The sequence below is a fragment of the Propithecus coquereli genome, unplaced genomic scaffold (genome assembly GCF_000956105.1).
Source record: "Propithecus coquereli isolate 6110/MARCELLA unplaced genomic scaffold, Pcoq_1.0 Scaffold422, whole genome shotgun sequence".
Taxonomy (NCBI): Eukaryota; Metazoa; Chordata; class Mammalia; order Primates; family Indriidae; genus Propithecus; species Propithecus coquereli.
Genome location: NW_012149975.1, coordinates 227598 through 252684, shown reverse-complemented (window position 1 = coordinate 252684; position 25087 = coordinate 227598). Strand labels below are relative to the sequence as shown.

Genomic DNA, 25087 nt, shown 5'->3' with positions numbered 1-25087 from the left:
ACACAGCAGAGCATCTGAACAGGAGACTTATTTCACAGCAAAGGAAGTGTGGGAGTGTGCCCATGACCGTAGGATCCCCTAGGCATGTCACACTCCACATCATTCATAAGTAGCTGGCCTGACAGAGCAATGGAATGGCCTGCTGAAGGTGAAGCTGAAGCACCAGCTCAGAAGCAATATCCTGAAAGGATGTCATATCATCCTTCAGGATGCAATGTAAACACTAAATCTGAGATCTCTATATGGCACCATCTCCCCAAGAGGAAAAATATATGGTTGTAAGAACCAAGAGGTAGAAGCAGGAGTACCATCATTCCCAATAACCTACTAGTAGAGAGACATTGTGCTTTCAGTCTCCACAATTTGGGGCTCTGAAGTGTAAGAGGCACCTTCCCCCAAAGGAGGCACACTCTTGCCAGGATCACAGCAGGAGTCCCCCATTGAACTATAAGTGACAGCTGCCACCACACCACATTGGAAGCAAGAGGGATGGGAGGTAAGAATTAGGAATACTCTATTATAAGGTGCCTACACTATTCATGAAACAGTATAGTGTTAGTTGAAGATCAACTTAGATTAGTTAAAAATGTATATTATAAACTCTAGGGTGATCATAATTGATAAATTAAGAGAGGAGATATAAAATGGAATCATATAAAAGCTCAATTAAAACCAGGAAAGGCAGAAAGAGAAGGTGGGGAAGAAGCAAAGAACTAGGGCAACAAATAGAAAACAGTTATAAAGAATGGGTACAAATATATACTTAGACGGAAGAAATAAGACCTGGTTTTTTGATAGATCAGTAGGGTGACTATAGTTAACATTAATTGATTGTACATTTGGATTTAAAGAGAATAATTAAAATATTCCCAGCAGAAAGAAAAGATAAATATTTAAGATGATGGATATCCCAATTAACCTGGTTTGATTATATGAATGTATCAAATTATCACATGTACCGTGAAAATATTTACATCTAATGTGTATCCATTAAAATAAATAAATAAAAAGAAAAAGAAATCAGTTATAAAGATGGTACATATTAATCTGACTATATCACTAATCACTTTAAATGTGAATGGTCTAAACGCACCAATTAAAACACAGATTATCAGAGTGGATAAAACATAAGACCCAATTGTATTCATATATTGTCTACAAGAAACCCACTTTAAATATAAAGACATAGGTTAAAAGTAAAAGGATATCCAGAAATATACCAATAAAACGTTAACCAAAAGAAAGCTGGAGTGGCCATATTTCTATCAAAGTAGGCTTCAGAACAAGGAATATTATCAAGAATAAAATGAAGGATTACACAATGATAATGGGGTCAATTCTCGAGAAGACAGTACAATTTTAAAACAAATATGCACCTAACAACAAAGCTCCAAAATAAGAGAAACAAAAACGGATAGAACTACAAGGAGAAATACTAACAGATACATCTACTATTATCACTGGAGACTTCACACCCCTCTGTCAGGAACTGACAGATCAAGCAGGCAGAAGATCAATATGAATACAGAATGAATAGTGGAGAAGGGAGAAGATGAGACTCGTGGCAGCCCTGAGACCAACTGCAGCAAAGTAGGCTGTAGTTCTTCCTATTAACCCTCTCTTCTAAGTTTTCCCTCAGGAAGAGAGGTTCACAGGAACCCTAAACATGTCTGTAACAGTTAATCCATGCAGTGCAAAAGGTGGAGTGGGGCAAGCATGGAGGTACACAGCTCAGATCTTCCTTCAGAAAGAAAGAATTTGCCATATAGCCGTGAGCAGTGCGGTTAGCTTGGTGCCTTCTGAGATCAGCCACAGTGTTCTTTGCAAGGCAATGTTGGTCAGCCTCCAGTCAGTGACTAAGCATGGTGGCAGCACTAGGGCCTCGCCATCTCTGCCCAACGTGAGACTAACAGGCAGTCTTTCCTCTAGAACTCCCCATTGGGTTGACCAAGACTTTGTCACATCTGCAATCTGAGGCAATTCTGCCCAATTTTGCTTCCTCCCCTTGTCCTTTCCCATGTGCCAGATCTGCATTATGGTCTGGAGGCTTTCCTACCCAATCTTGCTCCTTGCCCTTTTATCTTTCACGGGCATTAGCCCCAATCAGCATCTTGTGTTCCTAACTCCATATTAGCATCTGCTTCCTAGAGGACCCAAATTGGCACAATTAGCCACTCACCACTGCCATCCACTTTGGGGAAATTCTTCAGAAGACATTTAATCAAGCATTTCAAGAGTCTCTTCATTATGATCAAAATATTTTCAGCAAGTTCTTCAGTTAAATTCACAACTAGATAATTCAGACAATAAAAACCATTTAATGCCCCAGCCTCATAATCTCCTTTAAGGCATGTGTGCTGCAGCTACAGTCTTTACAATCATTGCATTCAATTTCTCTTGCAGGATAGAACACTCATGAAGCTTGTCATACAAGCATAAATTTAAGTTGTTCAAAGTCAATCCTAATCATGCTTATGATCATTCAGATTGAAGGTTTTTGTTCCAGAAAGACATAAGGTTTTTCTTAAAATTCAAATCAAGTAAGGACTTTTCCTTACAGAAGTCAGTGACTTCCTTGAGCAAAAGTAGTTGTTTATGGTCATTGTCCATCTCATCATGAAACTGAGGAAAAAAAATTCTTCATACAACTGTCAAGAATTAAGGGTTTCTCATAATCTTCATGCATAGCTCAGGTTGAGAGGGCATTCTTGTAGACAACGGTGTGTAGCCGTGTTAGTTTGAGTAGGCTAGAATCTCCTGAAATTTCAGTGGCTAAATCAAAGGTTTATTTCTCACCCACAAAAAGTCCTATGATATGGTTTCTGTCTAAGCAGCTCTCCAGATGGTTTTCCTCTGAGTAGTGAACTCAGGGATCCAGGCTCCTCGAGTCATGCACGACCGTTTCAGAGTCCTTTGCTTGCAGTTGCACCAACAGCAGAGAGATTCAGCATAAGAAATCATGAGGGATATTATATGGGCCAGGCCTGGAAGTGGCAGTTATCAATCCCACACACATTCCTTTGCCAGAACAAAACCACATGGCTCCATTTGGCTAAAACGAAAGCTGGGAAATGTATGGGAGCATGTGGATATTGGTATACAGTCTGTGGCATAACAGACTTTGCTTTTGGTATAACAGCTTGAATACATGAAACAAACTCTCAAGTTGGATTTATCATAGCTTTTAACACTCTTTATATTTTATCCTGATACAACACTTTCAGCCTAAATTATTCTCATAAAGTCATCAATAAACTTAACTCATTCCACATCTCAATTAATTGCATCATCATCCATTCATTTGCCCAAGTCCAAAATTTAGAAGTTATCCTTGTCTCCTGTACACAGAAACTAGATAAAAGACAGCCAAAGAGCTTTGTGCAGGGGTGATCCCAGAGCTACATCCGTGAATATTACGATCCAGTTAGAAGGCATATTCCCAAAGTGAAGATGGGTTGATAGAATTACCTGTGGAGAGTATTCTAATATTTCCCTTTGCTCTGAGGCTATGTTCTACACTACTCATTGCAGTGTAATAGCCCATTAAGATTCCCCTAAAAGGAAGAGAGTACCCTGAGTATCCAATGTGAGTATTCAGGTCGGCTTAGCAGTTATATTTCTCACTGTCAATTAACAAGCAGACATTTTGGTTCATATATTGGTTATCTTATGATCATTCATTCATTAATTCATTCATTCATACATTCAACAAATATCTATTGAATGCCTACTAGCCTGTTTTAAGTGCCAGAAATATAGAAATATAGAAAACAGATAACACCTCTGCCCTCATGGAGCTTGCATTCCAGTGGGCTAAAGAGAGATTTCTTTTAAGGAAAATATATAGCTTGTCAGATAGAAATAAATTCTACAGAGAAAAAGCAATCAGGGAAGGGGGACAAGATGAACCAAGGTGGGGGTACAATTTCAAATACGGTGTTCAAGCCTCACTGAGAAGAAGACATTTGAGCAAATATCTGAAGGAGGTGAAGGAAGTAGGCATGCAGACGGCTGAAAAACATTCCAGGCAGAAGAGACATCAAGTGCAGAGGTCTGAGATGGAGAATGCCTGGCTTGTTTATGGACCAGCAGAAAGGCCAGTGTGACTGAGGCGAGTGAACACGGGGGAGAGTAGTGAAAAGTCACAGACGTACGGGGGATGGGAGGGTAAGGGAAAGATTGTGTAGGGCCCTACAGAGTCATGTTAGAATTTTGGATTTTACTCTGAGTTAGATGTAGAGTCATTGGAGGGTTCCAAACAGCAAAGGGACGTGATCTGACTTTCATTCTAAAAGGATCATGCTGACTGCTAAATTGAGAACAGAGTGGAAGGGGGCCATGGTGGAAGCAGAAAGACCCGTTAGGAGGCAATTCTAATAATGTAGGTGAGAGATGATAAATTCGTAAAGAGAAAAGGGGGTGTCAAGTATGACTACAACATTTTTGGCCTGAGTTATCAAAAGAATGAAATTTCCATTTGCTGAAATGGAGAAGATAAAGGATTTGGTTTGAGACACTTCAGGCTTGAGATGCCCATGAGATGTCCAAGCACAGCTATTAAGGAGGCATCTGGGTATGAGAATCTGGAGTTTAGGGGAGACGTCCAGGCTGGAGATACAGTGGTCCCCTCTTATCTGTAGGGGATACATTCCAAGACCCCCAGTAGATGCCTGACATCATGGATAGTGTTGAACCCTATGTTTTTTAAATCTGGTAACCGAGCAGCCTGCTAAGTGACTAACAGGCAGGTAGGTAGACAGCATGGATCTGCTGGACAGAAGGATGATTCACATCCCAGGTAGGATGGAGCAGGACAGCATGATATTTCATCGATGCTAGTCAGAACAGTGTGCAATTTAAAATTTGTGAATTATTTCTGGAATTTTCCATTTAATATTGTCAGACCATGGTTGACCATAGGTAACTGAATCTGGGGAACATGAAACCTCAGGTAAGGGGCTACTACCATATGTATTTGGGAGTAGTCAGGACATAGATATTTAAAGCCATGAGACTAGATGAAATCACCGTGGAAATCAGTTTAAATACAGAAAAGGCTCAAAGACTGAGCCTGGAACACTCCAATATTTTACAGGTCTTGGGGGTGAAAAGAACCAGCAAAGGAGACTGAGAAGGAGTAACCAGTAGTTATCAAGAGTCAGCCCCCTGAGCCCGCTCACTGCAGGATAGTCTGATAAAACTGAATTTCTGGATCTGCAAAACTAAGGAATACACAGCAGGGACCCTCACCAAGGTACTGCTGTCTTGTAAAGTCTGGCTAAGTCGGCCTTTAACTTTGGTATCTTTTAAGTGCAACAAATCTCATGCAAATTATATGCAAAAGCAGCAGGATGGCAAGACTGTGGTGGATGTGGCTAGTCTCTAGTTTGGGGACATTAAACACCACAACCATGCATGCCACACTTGCAGGAGGAGTTCAGCCCTGTGACCCTCCAACCAAGCCCTCAGGCCAATCGTGGAGAACATCCAGCAGAGACACCGAAAACCATTCACAGTGCCCCAATAGCAAAGGGCCACTGGCTCACTGCAGCCACTGCTGCTACTTTCATTGCTGCTGCCAACACCAGCTGACCTAAAAGTAGAAGAACAGTTTGCACTACAACAGCTGGGCCTTATCAGCAGGTTAGGGTGGGAGTGAGAGTTAAATTAGGGTTAGCGCTCCCAGTCTATGATGGGTTAAGTCCCAAAGCCTCAAAGCTCTCAGGATGTTCTGTCCACATCCTGCTATAATTGAAACCTTGGCTGTCTGCTGACCCCTTTCAAGTGCAGACTGTTTATTCTTTCATCTTCCCACAGCTAAATGCCTTAGGGGATGCCAGGAGGTGGGGCTGGAGCTCTCCTTGTTCCCCAACACCGCTTTCTGATCTTTGCTCCTTTTCCCTCCTGAGAAATCTCTGGCCCTTCTTTGGGGTGCACCATCTGGTTATACCACCTTCTCCCCATCCTGGTGGCAGTCTTCTGTCACCTTCTTCGTCACTGCCCTCATTTGTGAAGACTTTAGTTCTTCACTCACAGTCTGTCTGTCCTCTTCGTCCCAACTTCTCCTGTCATTCTCAGTGATTCCAACATTCACGTGGCCAACCACCTAGTACCCTGGCCTCTTGTTTCCTTGATCTGCCCATTGCTGGTGACCACTGCCATTTTGGGGAGTACTTCGCAACCCAGAGTACCAGTATGGGGCCTTGTATCTTGAAGCTCCATGCACTCAATGCATTCTTTTCATTGGCACACCAACATTTGATTTCTAGAAGCTGACAACGCTTTAGTCCAGGAAATAAGTAGAGGGATATATAATTTTTACTAGAAATTAAGCCTGTGCCTCATTCTTTCAGTTTTGTTTTCTATTAAACTCACCATAGATCAATGATTACAAACAGGATTTTAAAGTGTAACAGTGGATGAAGATAAACCTATAACAATTCAAAAATACATATGCACAAGGTTATTCATTGCAACATTGTTTATAATTGCAAAATATTGGAAACAACCTAAATATTCAGATATGGGAGTATGGCTGAATAAGCAATGGCATATAGAATACTATGTGGCTTTTTTAAAAAGTGAAAGAAATCTCTATGAACTGAAGTGGAGTGACTTCTAGAATAAAGTATACAGTGAAAAAGCAAAGTGCCAAATATGTATCTCTAGATTGCTACCTTTTATGTATTAAAGAAAAGGAAACATTTTCATACAAACACCTGTGCACAAATGTTCATGGCGATTTTATTCATAATAGCCAAAAACTGGAATCAGCCCAAATGTCCATCAACAGATGAATGGATGCTACGGTTTGAATGGGTCTCCTCCAAAATATAGGTGTTGCCCATGTGATGGTACTAAGAGGTGGGACCTTAAGAGGTGATTAGGCCATGAGGGCTTCTCCATCATTAATGGGATTAAGGCCCTTACAAAAAAGGCTTTATGCAGCGTTTGGCTAGCTTGCCCTTCCACCTTCCACCATGTGAGGATGCAACAAGAAGGCCTCACCAGACCAGATGCTGGTGCCTGGATTGTGTACTTCCCAGCCTCTGGACCTGTGAGAAATAAATTTCTGTTCTTTATAAATTACTCAGGTATTACTCAGGTATCAGCACAGACTAAGAAAATAGATAAACAGATCATGATACATCCCTACCATGGAATACTACCCAGCAATAAAAAAGACAAAACTATCGATGAACACAACAACATGGATAAATCTCAAAGGTATGCTGAGTGAAAGAAGCCAGTCTCAAAAGGTTATATGCTATATGCTTCCCTTTATATGACATTCTCAAAAGGCAAAACTGGGCCGGGCGTGGTGGCTCACGCCTGTAATCCTAGCACTCTGGGAGGCAGAGGCGGGCGGATTGTTTGAGCTCAGGAGTTCGAAACCAGCCTGAGCAAGAGCGAGACCCCGTCTCTACTAAAAATAGAAAGAAATTAGCTGGACAACTAAAAATATATAGAAAAAATTAGCTGGGCATGGTGGCGCATGCCTGTAGTCCCAGCTACTCGGGAGGCTGAGGCAGGAGGATCGCTTGAGCCCAGGAGTTTGAGGTTGCTGTGAGCTAGGCTGACGCCACGGCACTCACTCTAGCCCGGGCAACAGAGTGAGACTCTGTCTCAAAAAAAAAAAAAAAAAGGCAAAACTGTAGGGGCAGAGAACAAATCTGTGGTTGCCTGGGATGGAGTTGGGGGAGGCCTTGATGACAAAGAAATAGCACATGAGAATTTGGGGGGCGGTTCATGGAACAGTTCTGGATCCTGATTGCGGTGGTGGTCACATACATCTCTGCATGTGTTCAAATTCCCACACCAAAACAAGATAATGTTATTGTACATAAATTACAAAAAGTGTAGAGGTGAAATTTTTGGTAAAAATGTGATGACTAGGTCTTCGGATAGGTATTAGAGATGTATCACTCCAACACTTGAACCATCTATTAGTGTTGTAAAAAATACCAGCAGCAAAGAAACTAAAAGTATGAAGTGACTCTCCTGAAAAATAACTGAAATTTGGATTGCCATGGCCTGGTAATGAGAGTAAATTAAATTCAGTTATTTGACATATGTATCCCTAGTGTAGTTTCCGATATAGAGTAAGTATTTGATAGACATTTGTGGCATGAATAAATGTGTGAGTGAAAAAATGAAAAGGCTCACACATTTTGATATGAAATCTTTCTGCTTCAAACATCATCAAAAATTTCAAAGCAGAATGGAAGGATATTCAAGCATCACCTAAAGTTAAGTACAATGGGCCAAATGCAAGCAGAGAGCTGTGGAAACCACATTTTGTAGTGTTATATTTAATTGCAAAGGTTAGAGCTGCTGAAGTCACTGATGACACACTTGCCAAAACTGCTGCCAAAGACATGACAAAAATGATGACTGGGAACAAAGCAAGTGTCTCTGTCGAATATCACAGCTCATTTTAAAATTACAGATTTGGCAGGAAACTTAAAATGACAAATATCCAATTTCTAACCAAGGTTGATATTATTCACTGCAAATTGATGAATCCACCGGTCTTGTAAATTTAGCTCATCTTTTGGTATTTATCATATGTGACTTAAATAAATAAATTCATGAAGATATTGTGTCCTGCCAAACTCTTCCAACTTGTACAAAAGAAGAAGCAATTTCCTTCTTTCCTTCCTTCTTCTCTCCTTCCCTCGTTCCTTCCTTCTGTCTGTCCTTCCTTCCATCCTTCATTCATTCATCTAACTAATGATTACTGGGCACTAAAGATGTGCCAGCCACTGTTCCAGGCAATGGAGACACAGCCGTGAACAAGGGACGAGATCTGTTCCCTCATGGATCTTATATTCTGGTAGGTGGAAAAAGACAATAAATTGAGAGAAAAGAAAAACAGCAGATAGGAATGAACACTACACTGAGGACTGAAATGGGACAATGTGGTAGGGTGAATGAGAGCTCTGTAGACTGGGTGGTGAGGCAAGCCCTCTCCTGGAGGTAACATTTAAGCTGAGTTCTGAATGACAAGAAGGAACCACATCGGCAGACATCTGGGGAAAGGACATTGCAAGCAGGGGAGCAGCTACAGCAGTGGTTCTCAACAGGAATCGCACCGCCTCCAAGGGGGCATTTTGGAAACCGTGTGGGGGAGGGAGCGCCACAATGATTGGGGTATTCTACTGGCATTAAGTGGACAAAGGCCAGGGATGCCGCACATCTACAAGTCCTGTATTCCTTCATGGCTTTCCAAGATCTCACCAGACATTTGTGTAGGTAGAAAACGTGTTCACAATTATCTGAGTCAAGAATTTAACTCTGCTTTACTCCTAAAGACAAAACATTTTTTGCAGTGTTTATGGACATGGCATTTTCCGGCAATGCAAGTACCACGTAAATAGAAGGAAGATTGTGTTTTATTTCATTCAGAACTTCATCAAGATTGTTTTATCATTTTTTTTTAAAAAAAAAGAAGACTGTTGCCAAGGAAATAAAGATATGTCATTAAAAGGAAATCTAAAAAGCATCTCACCAACAGCAAGGCAATGTTGCAGAAAACACTACACTGGATGGGAATGCTTCAGAGAAAACCGATGGAGGAGAAAATTTTTTTTTAATTGATAATATATGCCCATGGCAAAAAGAAAAGAGACAAAAAGCAAACAGTGCAAGAGTGCACACATTGAAAACTCAATCTCCCTTCCAGCTCTGTTCCCAAGAATCCTGGTTTCCTTCCCTAAAGATAACCTGATTATTAGTTTTGGGGTATCTTTCCAGAGAAATAATTTCATTTTTATTTCAAAGGAAGGAAAGAAGGCAGGCAGGAAGGAGGAGAAGGAGGGAGGGAGGGAGGAGGAGCCAACTCAATATAAATGAATATTTACTTGTCTGAGCAAGAAAAAAATGTGAGGAAGGATACACACATGCACACCAAGCTCTAACTTTGGCTACCTCAAGGCATGGGCAGGGAACTTAACTTCCTTTAATACACTTCTGGACGATTTGTTTTGGTACAACAGGTATACAATACTTTTGTAATTTACAAATTTCCAAAGGAATAAAGAATAAAAGAAAAATTAGGAGAGCAGGAATCAACCAACATTGGTCTAAATAGAGCAAGATAAAACTGTATTAGCGAGTTAAACTAAGGCAATATACTGAGAGAAAATTTCAGTTGGTGAGAAGAGAAACTGAACAATGAGAGTTGGAGAATTAAAAAAAAAAAAACTGTTAGCACGTCCCAAGCTCTGACTAGGGCAACAGCAGGCTGCCTACTGGCTTACCTCAACTAGCCACCTTTCTCCTTATATTATAATATTATTGCTAAGATTCTTTTTCTGACTGCCTCTTTCCTTTTTTTTTTAGTTATCATACCTTTATTTTTAACATAGCACCCCAGTTTCACATGATGTACATCTTCCAAAGTGGGTGATCATTAACCTACTATGTTCTTCACAGACTCTTCAACAAGTACGAAAAAGAAGCAGTACAGTTAACTCGAGTCTACAAGTCACAATCCAAATATAAGATACTCTAAAGAATTTATTTATGTTTAAGAGCAATATACATAATGTGCCCAATGCTCAGCAAATAAACGAGCCTCTGGCTGAGTAAAATATGAACACACCTAGTTAGCATATGATCATGAAAAGATAGAAGGTATCAAATACGTACTTTGCTGTCACTCATTTTAGTGGTAAATGTACCTGCAGTGAAAAAATACACATTTTACTTTCACGGTTAAACTAGACCATCAATTCATTATCTCTCTTGGCCAATGGCCATGAAGACTAAAATGGCTCTTATTGCCTCTGGCTCACTTGAACATCTCATTTGTGTTGAAGACAAAAAAGAATGGCCGTGCTAAAGAAAAGGGTATACCCAGTTCCCAAGATGAGTGCAGTCGGAGTTCTCACACAAGTTGCCTTAAAACAAAACAAAAACAACACAACTCAGGTGATCCAATCTCCGGATAATGGGGTTATCCCCATCAAGAGTCCCAGCCCCAGGACAGAGCTTCCTGAAGGAGCTTTAGGATCTAGTCCTATTGTCCAATAGAGCGCTTTAGGACAGAACTGGTACCCGAAGGTTTCGTAGTACAGTCCCCAAATTCCAATCCAATCCCTTTTAAAGTCTTGTGTCCTCTGGTCTACTTTATCCAACTTCCCACAGCCATGAAATTAGCTTACAGCCAGACAGGACAATTGACAAAACAGGAAAAATAAGCATTCCCCAATTGTTGAGAGCAGAGCAAGGCTTCTGTAACTATCAATAGAGCGAGTTCTCACCATCAGAATCCTGCAATGCCTTTTAGCAAAGGTCCCTTTATCACCATGTGTTAGTAAATGCAGAAAATAACTATACAAGCCTAAAAGCAACTATGTATCTGAGACGTCTTGCTCACATTAACAGACCGCTGACTGCTCCCTGCTTTGAAATTATTATTGACATGGCTTTAAAAAAAGAGACAGAAATTTGGAATTTTAAAAAACTTATTAAAATCCTTCTTGGATTTTGGCCAAGTTACTCTGAGCCCTTCTTTGCCTCTACGGTCCTCTCAGCTAAAGAACCACTGAAAATGTGCCTACTGGAGTTACACTCTGCAGTCCCAGTCGACTTGTGGTGTAGCCATTAGTGGATGTTGGCATAAAAATGATCTAGGTTTGAATCCTGACTCTGCCTTGTAGGAGCTATGTGAGCTTGCGCACGTCAATCTGTGTCTTGGTTTCGTCTCCTGTAAAATAATCACAACTAATACATATAAACTGTTTACCTGTACCAGTCATTATTCATTTAATCCTTACAACAACCCCTAGGAGAAAGAAATGATAATCTCCATTTTATAGATAAAGCAACTCAGGCACAGAGAGGTTGAGTGACTTCCCGAAGGTCACACAGCTGGTAAGGTGCAGAGCCCACATTCTAACACAGGTTCCAGAGCCCAAGCTCTAACCCCCACGGCTACAGCCTCTCCAAATGAGGACAGAGCTACTGAGGGCTGTTTTGAGGATTCAATGAGATAATGTATGTAAAGCCCGATACTTTGACAAGTGTCTGAGGGGTAGCAGCTGTGGTTGTTGATGGGTTTTCCTTTCTGCTCTGTGAAACCTTCAAGGGTTTTTCTTTGAGCAGAAAAAAAGAGGTTGGAGAGAAGAGGAGGAGGAGGAGGAGGAGGAGGAAAGAGCTAGGGGAGGAAGAGAGCGAGGCGGACTGTGAAAAGGGAGAAAAGGGGCAAACAAGACGAGAGGCAGGGGTAGCGCTGAACATTTTGAAAAAAAGGATGTCTAGCTGGCTAGACCTTGAGGGAACAGCGTGACTATTTCTCACGTGAAAATCGCTACCCGAGTCCTGCGCACTAAAAAGCGCCCACATTCAGTCCGCGAGGCCTGAGAGCCCGGGCCTGCCTCGGCCGCGCTCGGGCGTGGACCCGGCTTCCCGTCCCTCCGGCGGGTCCGCCCCACGCCGGGCGGGGCCTAGCCCGCCCCCTCCGCCGGCGGCCTGAGCGCCCCGGGCCCGAGCCAGGCCGTCTCCCGGGCCGGGGCCGCGGCTCGATGGCGACGTGGCGGCGGGACGGCCGGCTGACCGGCTGGCAGCGGCTGCTGTGCGCCGGGCTGGCGGGGGCGCTCAGCCTCAGCCTCACCGCGCCCCTGGAGCTCGCCACCGTGCTGGCCCAGGTGGGCGTCGTGCGAGGCCACGCCCGGGGGCCGTGGGCCACCGGGCGCCGGGTGTGGCGGGCCGAGGGGCCCCGGGCCCTGTGGAAGGGGAACGCGGTGGCGTGCCTGCGCCTCTTCCCCTGCAGCGCCGTGCAGCTCGCCGCCTACCGCAAGTAAGAGCCTGGCCAGCGCGGCCGGGGCCAGGGAGCCGGGAGGCCGACGGGGGTGGGGGGGGTGTCCGCGGCCCGACGCCGCCCTCCCGCCGGGAGTCGGGCCCCGAGAGGGGACAGCCCCCTTCCGGGTCACGTGGGAACCCCTTGGAGCGGCTGGGCCAGAAGGCCACACGCAGTCCCCAGGTTTTTCACGTTCTCTTGGGACTCCTGCCCTGCAAGATGCAGTTTCCCAGCTCTGGCCCTGACTCTGGCCCAGAGAAGCTTTCAGGGCTGGATGGGGCGAGGAGGTGGAATGGAGTGAAAGGAGGTTTGGGGGAAAGGAATAAAGAGATCTCCAGAGAGATGAATCCTGACCATTCCCTGCTGTCCACCAACTTGGAAACTTGTTTTGGCTGGCTTAGGAGGAGAGAGACCCTTTCGAAGGAAGAGTGTGTGTGTGAGTGTGACCAAAGCCCCAGAAAGGGCTTGGTAAGGGGAGAAGGCCCGATCCATTAACACCAAAAAGCTGCAGATTTCTACCCACCCGTTCCCCCCAGCCTAAATGAAGCTTGACTTTAGGGTTTAACTGAGCTTCCCCTTCCCAAGCTGGCTCCCTGCTCACTGGCCTCATTCTTTGGGCTTTCCCCGCCTTCTCTCATATCAATAACTGCTCCTTAGGAAAAGATCTAAAGATGTAAATACAGTCTTAAGGCTTCCCCCTTGCTCAGAGATATTTGCATTTGAACTGGAAACCAAGCCTAAAAGAACGAAATGGTAGTGATGACATTTCAGGAAGAGGAGATGTTTCTATATTTGGGGGGGATGGTCCTTGTATTCCTCATTTGGTGGGCACAGTGCCATCTCTGAGGACCGGCCTTGGTTCTGAATTAGACAAACAGCCCACTCTCAGGGGAGAGCCAGTCTTGACCACATCGTTCAGCCTCCGTGGCTAACAAAGGATTTTGTCTTGACACTGCCACTTGGAAGACAGAGCTGGAAGGCTTACCTGGCAGCTGACAAGCAGAATGGAATCATTCTTATCCCTGAATCCTCCAGACCAGCACTCATTTGGCCTCTGCTTGGGAATAGAGTTCCCTTCTCTTCCTCTGTGGAGAGACTCTTGGGTAGGGTCATTCATGCACCTCTCTTCCCTCCCCAGCCTCCTTGCCCTCAGCAACATTTGGCCCGCAGTCTGTAAACAGTTCTCCTCTAAGTTTTTATGACTCAGTTTCCCTGTTTCATCCTCTTCTCCACAAAGTGGTATGCAGATCTTCCTCTGGATAGGATAGAATGTGTACAGAGGGGTGGCGGCAGAACTTCGAAGGCTGGTTTAAGTATCATGGCTTTTCTGCTAACCACCTAGTACACAGGCATCATTAGATTTTTACAACTCCTGCCTCCTGCACTGTTCAAGATCCATAGAGCAGGAAATGCTTATTTTACAGATGCAGAATTAGGCCCAGACTGGTCACACCACTCATCAGTGACAGAGCTGAGCTCTACCACCTGGCCTTTTGACTCCAAATCTCATACTCTGTCACATCATGCTATCTTTCTCTCTGCATTCATTTGACATTAATTTAGTTAGGCTACGTTAAGTCCCCACTGTGTGCATGATACTAGAGATGATACAAGGATGAAAAGGGCACAGTCCCTATGCCCCAGGAGCTTACAGAATAGTAGAAGAATAAGACTAGTGTGTTCATAACACACGAGGTAGCATGCGATTGCCGTGGATAAAGTGCTCTAGAAATTTACACTTCTGATGAGGGATGAGGAGGAGAAGGTATGAAGACTTCACAGAGGAGAAAACATTTGAGTTCAGCCTTGGGAGAATGAGTAGGAGTTTACTGGGCAAAGATGGGGAGAAAGATAATGCAGGAGGTGGGAAGGCAAGCAGCATGACTGGAAATTTGGCCCGAAAACCAGGTTGGAATGAAATCTTGGAGGGCTGGATTAAGGAGTTCGGACTTTGCTTGGTATGCTAGGGGAGTTGTGGGAAGTTTTTTTGAGGGGGTGGGGGTGCTGTGATTAAAGCAATTCAACAGGAATGATTACACAGTGGCAGGGTAGGACAACTAGAGAAGAGGAAGACTGGTAGCGACAGGACCAGTTAGGAACCTGTTGCACTAGTCCACATGGCAGCTGAGGACACCTGAAATAGGCTGGTGACAGTGGAAAGAGAGAAGGGATGTGTGGGAGAGAAAGCACAGAGACTTACCTGAGCTGGGTTTGCTAATTTTTTTTTTCCTGCAACATTATTTTCTTTCTGGAAACTAAAAGAAAGTATTTCAGTGACTAACAAGGCATAGTTAGAAAGCAAAGTGGTTGATTAATCACGATGCCATCCCTCCTACATAAACATGATGCTCTTGCTTCATCGTTATACTGATTCATTTCTACTCTTTCCTGACCATGAATTTGCAAAACAATTGGTTGGGTGCAATGGTATACAGCCTATGATCAGGGGTTTGAACAAAGCATAAAAATCCAGAATGTTGAGGTAATTGAGTGGTTAAATGATTTGCCCACAAACTCAATTAATGGCAGAGTTGGAACTTGAAGCCAGGTCTTCTGGCTCCTTAGTCCAGGGCTCTGTCCACTATTGCACAGCAGAAATATCTGCTTATGTGGATTTATGATCAGAAGAGTCCACTCAGTAGAGTTTATTTGGAGCTAAGTTCTCATAATAAATAATAGCGAACACAGTAGATGACTTTCAAATGCATCAAGTAGAAGACACCCTCCCCCCAAAACTTTACTCTGCAACTGCTTGTCATCTGTATAAACACTGGTTTGGGTCCCTGCAGCTCTGAAATTGTTCATAACCAACACCATTTTCTTATTGTATACGCACTTCATGGGCTGGTGCTTGGCTGCATTGGCTGCTAACCTGTGTTAGGTGGAAGCGTTGGCAATTCTAATTACGTATATCCAGGGTATGTGTAATATCTGTGCTGGCTGAAAAGAAGGGGTTAATGCAATTCACCAGCTTATCCAGTCTCCCTGGCAAAAGCTTCTGTGCATGTATTTGCGGGGGTGGGAGGAAGAGCAGAAACGAGAACACTGCTGCCCCAGCCAATCAGACAAGAGTTTGAGATGTAGGGACCAGGATGACGTCATTGGTGGCCTATCAGGGTTGCCTGCCTTGACTCTGTGATTCTAAGGGGAATAATTGGTGGTCCTTGTCTCTGTATCAGATGGTAGAAGCCTGAGAAAAAAAGGATTTCCTTTGGTTCTTTTTAATGTTGTGTATTTGATAGTAAGACCCTACTTTATAAAACAAACTGCTGTAAGATAAGGTTCCTCTTCCTGGTTCATCAAGTTATTTAGTGAACTAAGGGCCTATTTCCTCTCCAGTTGCCCCTCTCAGTCATTTCCTTATCAGGACTATTGAACTCTCTCTCTCATGCTCTATGCTGAGGACTACCACAAGGTATGGCACATTGTAGATGTTCAGTAAATCGGTAATGAATTAGCTATGCCCTAGAAGTGGTCAAGTGGGATGGAAAATAAGGGTGGGGCAATAAGAATAAGTGGTGTTTCTTTCGGCATTTCAAACTCCACCTTCTAGGTTGGTCTAGGTTGTTCCAGCTTGCTGCAGACCACCCCTCCAGTCAAGCATTTCCACTTCCCCTCCTAAGGTTCCCCGCCGACCTGACTGGCCAGGGGAGAGAGAAGGGAGGAACAAGGAAGTGTGCAAGACAGTAAAACTGAGGCAAATGGGCCATTGGTGAATGCCAGCTTTACTTACCTGCATCTTTAAAAGTAGCTGTTTAACTCCAATGACTGTTTCAGTTGACGCAGTTAAGATAGGCTGACAAAAGGAAGTGAAGACTACTGCAGATTTTTTTTTAATCAATGAGTGTTTACTTGGGAGCAGAAGAGCTGGCCTAGAACCCTTTAAATGGTTTCAGCTGAATGCCCACTTATTCCTCATGCGGAGGGCCCTTGCCTTCTGACGAGTGAAGGAAAAGGAAATGCCCTCTTCACTGGAGATTTGAAAGCCAGAGAACTGGGGATGCTCTCATTCTTAAAAAGATGAAATGCTTTTATTTTAGCCTAGCTCTCTTTATTTACCTTTCTCTATCCCTCTCCCTCTCCCCCTATCCCCACTCTCAGGCAGAAAATACTACTGTTTTTTCTGGTTTTCAAGCCCTTTTGGATTTTGTCCTCATCAGCAAGAAGGAATACAATTCCTATGCTTCCTGGCCAGGGAATGTGCGCCGCCGTGTAAAAGTCCCCTTGTAACGATTTCTGCTGAAGTAGGCCCTTGGGACCAGCAATGCCCAGCTTCCAAAAAGAGGGATTGTAACAGAGTACCTTTCTATTTTGCTTTTGCAAAGGTCCATCTAAAGCCATTTGTGTATGCGAAATTGTAAAACTACAGAGAAATACAAAGGATAGTCCGGCAAACACTCCTATACCCACCATCCACAATTTAACAGCATAAAAGGTAGCATAAAAGATACTTCAAGAAATAAAGTATTATAGATAAAGCTGAAGTCCTCTTTATTCTTATTCCCAGTCCCATCCGCCCTCCACTTTCCCAGAGGTCTGTTTTTATACTTCTGCGTATGGATCCATACCTAGCCATGGAAAATATAAAGTGTTGTGTTATGGGGTGTGTTTCTAAATTAAATAGATGGTTTTTATACACTAGAGATCACTCTGCAGCTTACTTTTTTTTTTTTTTTTTTTGAGACAGAGTCTCACTGTGTTGCCTGGGCTAGAGTGCCGTGGCATCAGCCTAGCTCACAGCAACCTCAAACTCCTGGGCTCAAGCAATCCTTCTGCCTCAGCCTCCCGAGTAGCTGGGACTACAGGCATGCGCCACCATGCCCGGCTAATTTTTTCTATATATTTTTAGTTGTCCAGCTAATTTATTTCTATTGTTAGTAGAGACGGGGTCTCACTCTTGCTCAGGCTGGTCTCGAACCCCTGAGCTCAAACAATCCGCCCGCCTCGGCCTCCCAGAGTGCTAGGATTACAGGCGTGAGCCACCGCGCTCGGCCTGTAGCTTACTTTTTTCATTCAATATTATGCTTTTCTGATTTATCCCTGTGGAGACATAGTTCTAAGCTCATTCATTGAGTATTTATTTTAAATATTATCCATTGTAAGACGATACCATGATTTATCCATTCCCCTACCAATGAAAATTTAGGTTGTTTGAGTTTTCACACTTACAAACAACGCTGTATGTGTCCTCATATGTACACATGCAAGAGTTTCTCTACAGGGTACACCTAGAAATCGAATTGCTGGGGTAAAAGTAGGTGTTTTTCCATTTCTAGATACTACGAAGTGGCCACAGCAATATACACTTCTCCCAGTGGTGGGTGACAGTTCCTGTTTCCACATGTCCTCAACATCACTTGATATTATCAGACTTTTTAATCTTTGCCAATCTGCTGGGTGAGAAATGTTATCTTGTTATTGTTTGTATTTGTCATTTCTCTGATAACTAGTAAGGCAAAGCAGTCTCTCATAATTATTCACTAATATATTTTTTAAATTCAATTACTGCGATGCTCAAAGTCATCATTTCAAGAAATTTCATTCCTTTTAGGTTTCAACAGAAGCAAACGAGTACATTCTAGTTTGGTATTTACCAAGTCCTTCTGTGCCTTTACATCCCATAGGTGAGCCAGGGTTGACAGTTATGCAGATAAAAGGGGAAAATGCTTAATGTGAAGTGGGAAGGACTTAGGGTAGATATAAAAAAGAAGGTTGGGCATCTCTTCCTAACAGCTAACTAGCATTTTATAAATATAGAACTTAAATGTGTTATTCATTAATGCTAATACAGTACTACAGTAACTTTTTGCTTTGTAAAGCACTTCCAAATGCTGGAAAATACTGCAAGAAGTAATATAAAGCACTCTAGCACAATCCATCGCTGATTCCTTTGGGCTTTTCCCTTATTTTCTCCCAGGTTTGTTGTGCTGTTCACGGATGACCTGGGCCATATTTCCCAGTGGCGCTCCATCATGGCTGGGAGTCTCTCAGGCATGGTCTCCACCATCGTGACGTATCCTACAGACCTCATCAAAACCCGATTGATTGTACAGAACATGCTGGAACCATCTTACAGGGGGCTTCTCCATGCTTTTTCCACTATTTATCAACAGGAAGGGTTCCTGGCCCTTTATCGAGGGGTTTCCCTCACTGTTTTAGGTAAGATGAAACTTTTCACCTTGTCCAAGAAAAGGCTGTGTTCTTTGATATGTAAGAATGTATTATATACCTTTGTGACCCTTTAAATCATTTTTACTGATGTCAAGGTTGTATGGATTTGACCCATATAAAGCCAGTTAGTTTCATTCTATTCCATAGCCCCATACACCCCACTCCTAAACTTTGGCCAGTCACAACCTGGGGAGGGGGAGGGGGGAGTAGGACAGAAAGTGGAGGTGGCTCAGCCAACCAGGAGGAATGTAATCCTAACCTCTCCCCACCTAATGTGGAAGGAATCTTTAATGTGCATACATACACGTTATGAGGACCACAGCTAGGGTAGCAACTGTATCTTCTGTGGTCCTTGTAACCTTTGCCGGAACTACACACATACAGGCCCAATTGCCAAATTCAGTAGACTTTCGCCCTTTATCTGACCTTTGTTGCAGCATGTGATAAGATTGATCACCCTTCCTCTGGAAACTGGACTTCTATTAATAGGACCCCACCAAGTCCTGGGTGTCTTCCCATTGTCTCTCTGGCAGCTCTTTCTTACCTGACTTACCTTACCCTGTCATCTGACAGTGCCAGCCCCCACATATTTCTCCCCCGAACTCCAGACTCCTCCTGGGCTTTCTTTTTACCTTCCACTTTAGCTTGCTTCTCACCCTCCATACCCTCCCTAGGTAGCCTCATCTATGCTAGTGGCTTAAACAAATATCAACATACTCTGTAAGCTGGGCACAATAGTTCGCATCTGTAATCCTGAGACAGAAGGATCACTTGAGCCTAGGAGTTCAAGACCAGCCTGGGCAACACAGTGAGACCCGTCTCTACAAAGAAATTTTTTAAATTAGCTGGGCATGGTAGCTTGCACCTGTAGTCCCAGCTACTCAGAGGCTGAGGCAGGAGGATCGTCTGAGCCCAGGAGTTCAAGGCTATAGTGAGCTATGATCACACCATGGCACTCCAGCCTGGGCAACAAAGTGAGACCCTGTCTAAAGAAAAAAAAAAATAAAGAAAAGAAAGAATGCCTGTCTTTTAGAGAAAGATGCTAAATTGTTTATGGATTGAATCATATCTGAGATTGGTTCCAGAATAAACAGGGGAAATTATATACTCTGTGACCCCCAATCTCTACCTCTTTGATAACAATGAGTAACATTTGGGGAGAGTGCTTACTGTGTGCCAGGTACTATGCTAACTGCTTTGTGTGCAGTTTCTCATTCAAGCTTCATTTTACAGATGAAGAAATAGATGCGTAGGGAAGCTAAGTGACTTGCCCAAGTTCACATAGATAGAAAATGGAAGAACCTAGCAATGTAATTCCAGAGCGCTCTCCTAGCCACTGGCTTATACCAATTCCCGATGGCAGTATGAGTACCTGCTGTTGGACACCTTCACCCCGATGCTCCCTAGGTGCATCAAATTCAAGACTAACCTCAGTGTCCTCATTAATCTCAAATCAGCTCTTCCTCCTGTGTCCCCTAACAAATGAGACCGCCTTCCTTTCACCCAGTGGCCCAAGCCAGAAAAAAACTAGGAATCACTTCAACTCTTCGACTAACCCCATTCCCACTTCAGTGGGAGTCCTGCCAGTTTGGCCTCTTTTCCCTCTCAGGCCTAGCTCATGTGCCTCATCATCTTTCCCGCAGACTCAGTTCCTACCTGCTCCCAGTCTTGGGTCACTCCTGCCCTGGTCTGCCCTGCGCACTGCTGCCAGGCTGAGGTGATCTCTCCACATGCAATTCGATTGTTTCACCACCTTCATTTTGCTACCCTCCTTAAAAGCTTGCTGTGACTCCTGAGCTACAGGGGAAAATCCAAATTCCTTATAACATTCCAGCTCCTTCAGACCCGGTCCCTATCAGTCTGTCCTACCTCATCTCGTGCCATGACTCTACCTTCACTCATGCTCCAGCCACACAGAAAAATTTGTGTTTCCTGGGAATACCACTTCCTTTGTACATTCTGTTCCCTCTGCCTGGACTGCCTTTCCACTCTCTCAGTGTCTGATAAACTCCTACTCATTCCTCAAAACCCAGTTCAAAAGTTCTCTCCTCTGTCAAGTCCTTCCTGATTCCCTCAGGCAAAATTAATCCCTCTGATCCTTGTGCACCTAAGGCATTTTGTATAGCCCACTGTTATGGCACGTATCAGGAGTGCTATCCTTAGCTTTCCCTGGCTGTCTCCTCCCCCAGATGTGAGCATCTCCAGGAATTAGCCTGCTTCTCTGTGTATTCCCAGCACCTGGCATAGGGCTCGGCACTTAGCCTAAGCTCCCCAGATGTTTCCTGAATGAAGGAAATTGGGAGGTTGGTGAGTCATTTTTAATATGTTTATTAAATAAATATTACATTTTTCTAAAGATAAGCAACCCTACTTGTGTTATTTCCTCTTTTAAATCTCATTTTGAGGAAGAAATTTAGTCCCTCTGTAAACTGAAGGTGGCTCCCAAAGTTTCTGGAAGTTTGTGAAAGTGCCACCTACTGTATCACTTGCCCACCATCTTAGTTCCTAGAAAAGTGAGGATGCCACACAGTGTAGGATGCCCACTGGGCCCTGATATGACCACATCATTCCACAAGGTGAAGTCAGGTGACTTCCCTCACCACTGAGAGTCTCTCACTGTCCAGTTTTCACAGAACGTTTCCTTCTCAGCTAGAGATCAGTCCCTCCTAGCTTCGAAAACCTGATTAGGTGCCACCCGCTAACATTTTATTTATGAGAGTGATTTTTTCCAATTTTTTTTAAATTTCAAATACCAAGAGAATTTAAAGGAAATGTAGAATAAACACCTATATATCTACCATGTAGATGCTACAATTAACTTTTGCTTTATCACATATTTATCCACATATCCATCCCTCTAGCCATTCATCAGTCCATATTTTTTGATGATTTCAGTGTAAGTTGTGAACATCAGTACACTTCACCCCTAAACCCTTCATCATGTGTAGCATTAACACATCAACTGCCATGTGAGTTGTATTTAACTCAGGCTAGTTTTGAGCCTTGGGCCTCATGAAGCAAAACCCTGCAATTGGTTTGTGAAAATCTTGTTGATTTTCTTATTGTGACAATTAATATTGACAATTTAATTCTAAAAATGTGGATTGCATTGCATATAACTCAGGCACAGAAAACAATAAAAAGTAACAAATTAGAAAAGATAGTTTTGCTTTATTAAAACACTGTGGCCCCAGGGAAAGAAAAATTTTTTTCTAGTGTGCCAGTCAATGTGTTAACTAGAGTTCAATATTTGTTTATGGTTCTTTTTTTACATAAAATACGTAAAGGGGACGAACCTATAGTGAACCATTTGGTGCATTTTGGCAAATGACACACCGTCTACCAAAATATAGCCCATTATCACAGCTGGAGAAAGTGCCCTCATGCTCCTTGGGTAGGAGTGATTTTGACAAGCCCAGAGCCCCTCCTGTTTACTTTCCCCACAGACATTTACGTTCTCCAGCCAGTGTTTTCCCAACACATCAGCAGCCTCTTCCTGGCTTTGTCTTGCAGGTGCTGTCCCATTCTCTGCTGGCTCCCTTCTTGTTTACATGAACCTGGAGAAAATCTGGAATGGACCCCGAGATCGGTTCTCTGTCCTGCAGAACTTTGCCAATGTCTGTCTGGCTGCTGCGGTGACCCAGACCCTCTCCTTTCCCTTTGACACCGTGAAGAGAAAGATGCAGGTGAGGAGTTAGGGGTAGGGGGATGCCTTGAAGTGTTTGTGGGTGGGTAACAGCAACAAGGAACACTGACCCTGAGTGACGCCAGGCTTCCAAGGAGCTTGTGACTGCTCATACGAATACCGTGCAAACCCCCACTCCATTGGCATCTGTGCTGCTAACCACAGAGCTGTTGGCTTGAGCCCAAGCCGCCCCCTCATTCCCATACTCTGTTTTAGTCTTTTATGAAGTCTCCAGATGAGGTCCCCTTTTCTTTCCTGTCTTCCTGGCTATATCACTTGTGGAGCTCCTTCCTCACAGACAACAGGGAGTAGAACGTAGAATGCAGCCTGCTAGTTCTCCCTCTCCTTGCTGCTTCCACAGCGAGGACTTCCACAGCACTCTTGCTCTCCTCACTACGCCTTACCTCAGTGAAACAGACTGGAGGGGACTAAAATGAGCTGGGAACTAAAGCTAACAAGGGTCCAGTAGTCCCTGACTCCCTCGCCGAGGAAGGAACTGCATTTAAAATGGGGAAGACGAGTGTGGTGGCGCATACCTGTAGTCCCAGCTACTTGGGAGGCTAAGGCAGAAGGATCACTTGAGCCCAGGAGTGCAAGACCAGCCTGAGCAACATAGCGAGATCCTGTTTCTACAAAAACGTAACAATTTAATGTTTTTTAATAAAATAGTGCTGTGTCTTAGTGGAATTAGCCATACATTTTCCTAGTTGTTACCTGGGAAATCTCACATTTTCTCTACGGACCACAGAGGCAAAAGCCTAGAATCAGAGGTTCCAAAATGAGTAATTGGCTTAGCCTAGAATAAGCCAATTTTGATAAAAGAAAAATTGGACTGGTTGAAATAAGGTTGGGGGTTACAGCCACATCTGTACAGTGGGGGCAGGCTCAGAATCCAAAGAGGCTTGGCATCTTCCCTTAACCCTGCTCATGCCCTTAAAATTCCACTTCCACAGGCTTGCCTGCCTCCCTGGCCTCTTTGGGGCAAACCCTGATTTAGCCAAGCAATATATTCCTGAAGAGCTGTATGGAAATGAACTTGGAGTCAGTCGAATCCAATTTTAAATGATCAGTCCCAGCTGAGTCTGTTTTTCCCGTTACTCTCCTTGTACCTCTGCTTACTCGATGCCTCCCCCGACCAACTCCCACTTCCGCTCCATAGTATTGTTGGCTGTTATCTCAGCACTAAAAAGCCTGAAAGTACTTATCAAAGCTGCCCGTCAGACCAAATACACACCGGCAGCTACACTCCACTCTGCCACTCCAGCCCATGGAAGTTTTCATCTGTCTGGCTCATGTTCCTTACTTGTCCTTGTCCAAACAGATAAATAATTATCAAGTTGTTATAATGGTAGTGTAGGTGCAAATTTTAGAGCCTGCTTAGCATATGCTTATTCATTTAAAAAAACACTATTTCTAATTTTAAAAGTAATGCACATATACTTAAAAATGGTTAAAGTGATTCATTTTATGTTATATATGTTTAACCACAATAAAAAAGTAATGTACACAGGTTGTAGAAAATTTGGGAGATACAGGAAAGTACAAAAAACCCCAATAAATTACCCACAAGTCCAACACCCATGGATTATAAAGATTAATAGTTTTTCTTCTATGTATATTCATATGTGTATGTAAATATAAATATATATAAACATGTATATATAAGGTTATTTCATTTTATAAAATTGTTTCACACTGTGCATAAAAGTTAATATCCTGCTTTTTCATTTATTATATAAAGAGTATTGCTCCAGACCATTAAGTATTTAATTATCAAATAATATTCCACCATATGGAATTGCAAGAAATATCTAACAATTTCTTGGGTTTTTTTTGAGTATTTAGGCTGTTTCTAATTCTTAAGTATAATAACATTGTAATGAAAACACTTGTATTTTTTCACATCTGTGATGATACCCTTAGACTATATTCTTAGAAATCGACTTACAGGTCACAAGATAATGAATAATTCTAAGGTTCTTCATGAAATTTGCAGTCTAGAAAGGTTGTTAAGTTTACACTTGCACCAGCAGTCAGAGAGAGTGGTTCATCTTCTAAACTCTCGTCAACATTAATTATTGTCACTTTTTAAACCATTGTGGACCTGATAGCTGGAAAATGGTATCACATTGCTTTAATTTGTACTTTATTAATATCGATTATAAACAAAATTAGACATTTTTCATATATCAATTGGCCCTTTGTGTTTCTTTGTAAATTTTCTATTTATGTCCTTTCCCTATTTTCCTAGAATATTCAGCTTTTTATATTGATTGGTAAGAAGTCTTTATATGTTAATCCTTTATCATACATCACATATGTGTTTTTTCCAGTTTGACATTTGGCTTTTAATGAAGTTTATCTGTTGTTGTTTTTGTTGTTTTGTTGTACATATTTTAAAAATTTTATCCAATTTTTTTTTTTTT

General features: G+C 42.9%; 1 protein-coding gene across 1 annotated transcript in view; it reads left to right on the top strand.

Annotated features, from left to right (window-relative positions):
- The first annotated feature begins 12431 nt into the window (after positions 1-12431).
- SLC25A43 (solute carrier family 25, member 43) overlaps positions 12432-25087 on the top strand; it is a 40691-nt gene continuing 28035 nt past the window's right edge. Inside the window, exons 1-3 of the mRNA XM_012653533.1 lie at positions 12432-12805; positions 18723-18964; positions 22490-22662. Coding sequence (XP_012508987.1) covers positions 12531-12805; positions 18723-18964; positions 22490-22662 — 690 coding nt within the window. The 5' untranslated portion in view covers positions 12432-12530. The remainder of the gene's footprint in view (positions 12806-18722; positions 18965-22489; positions 22663-25087) is intronic.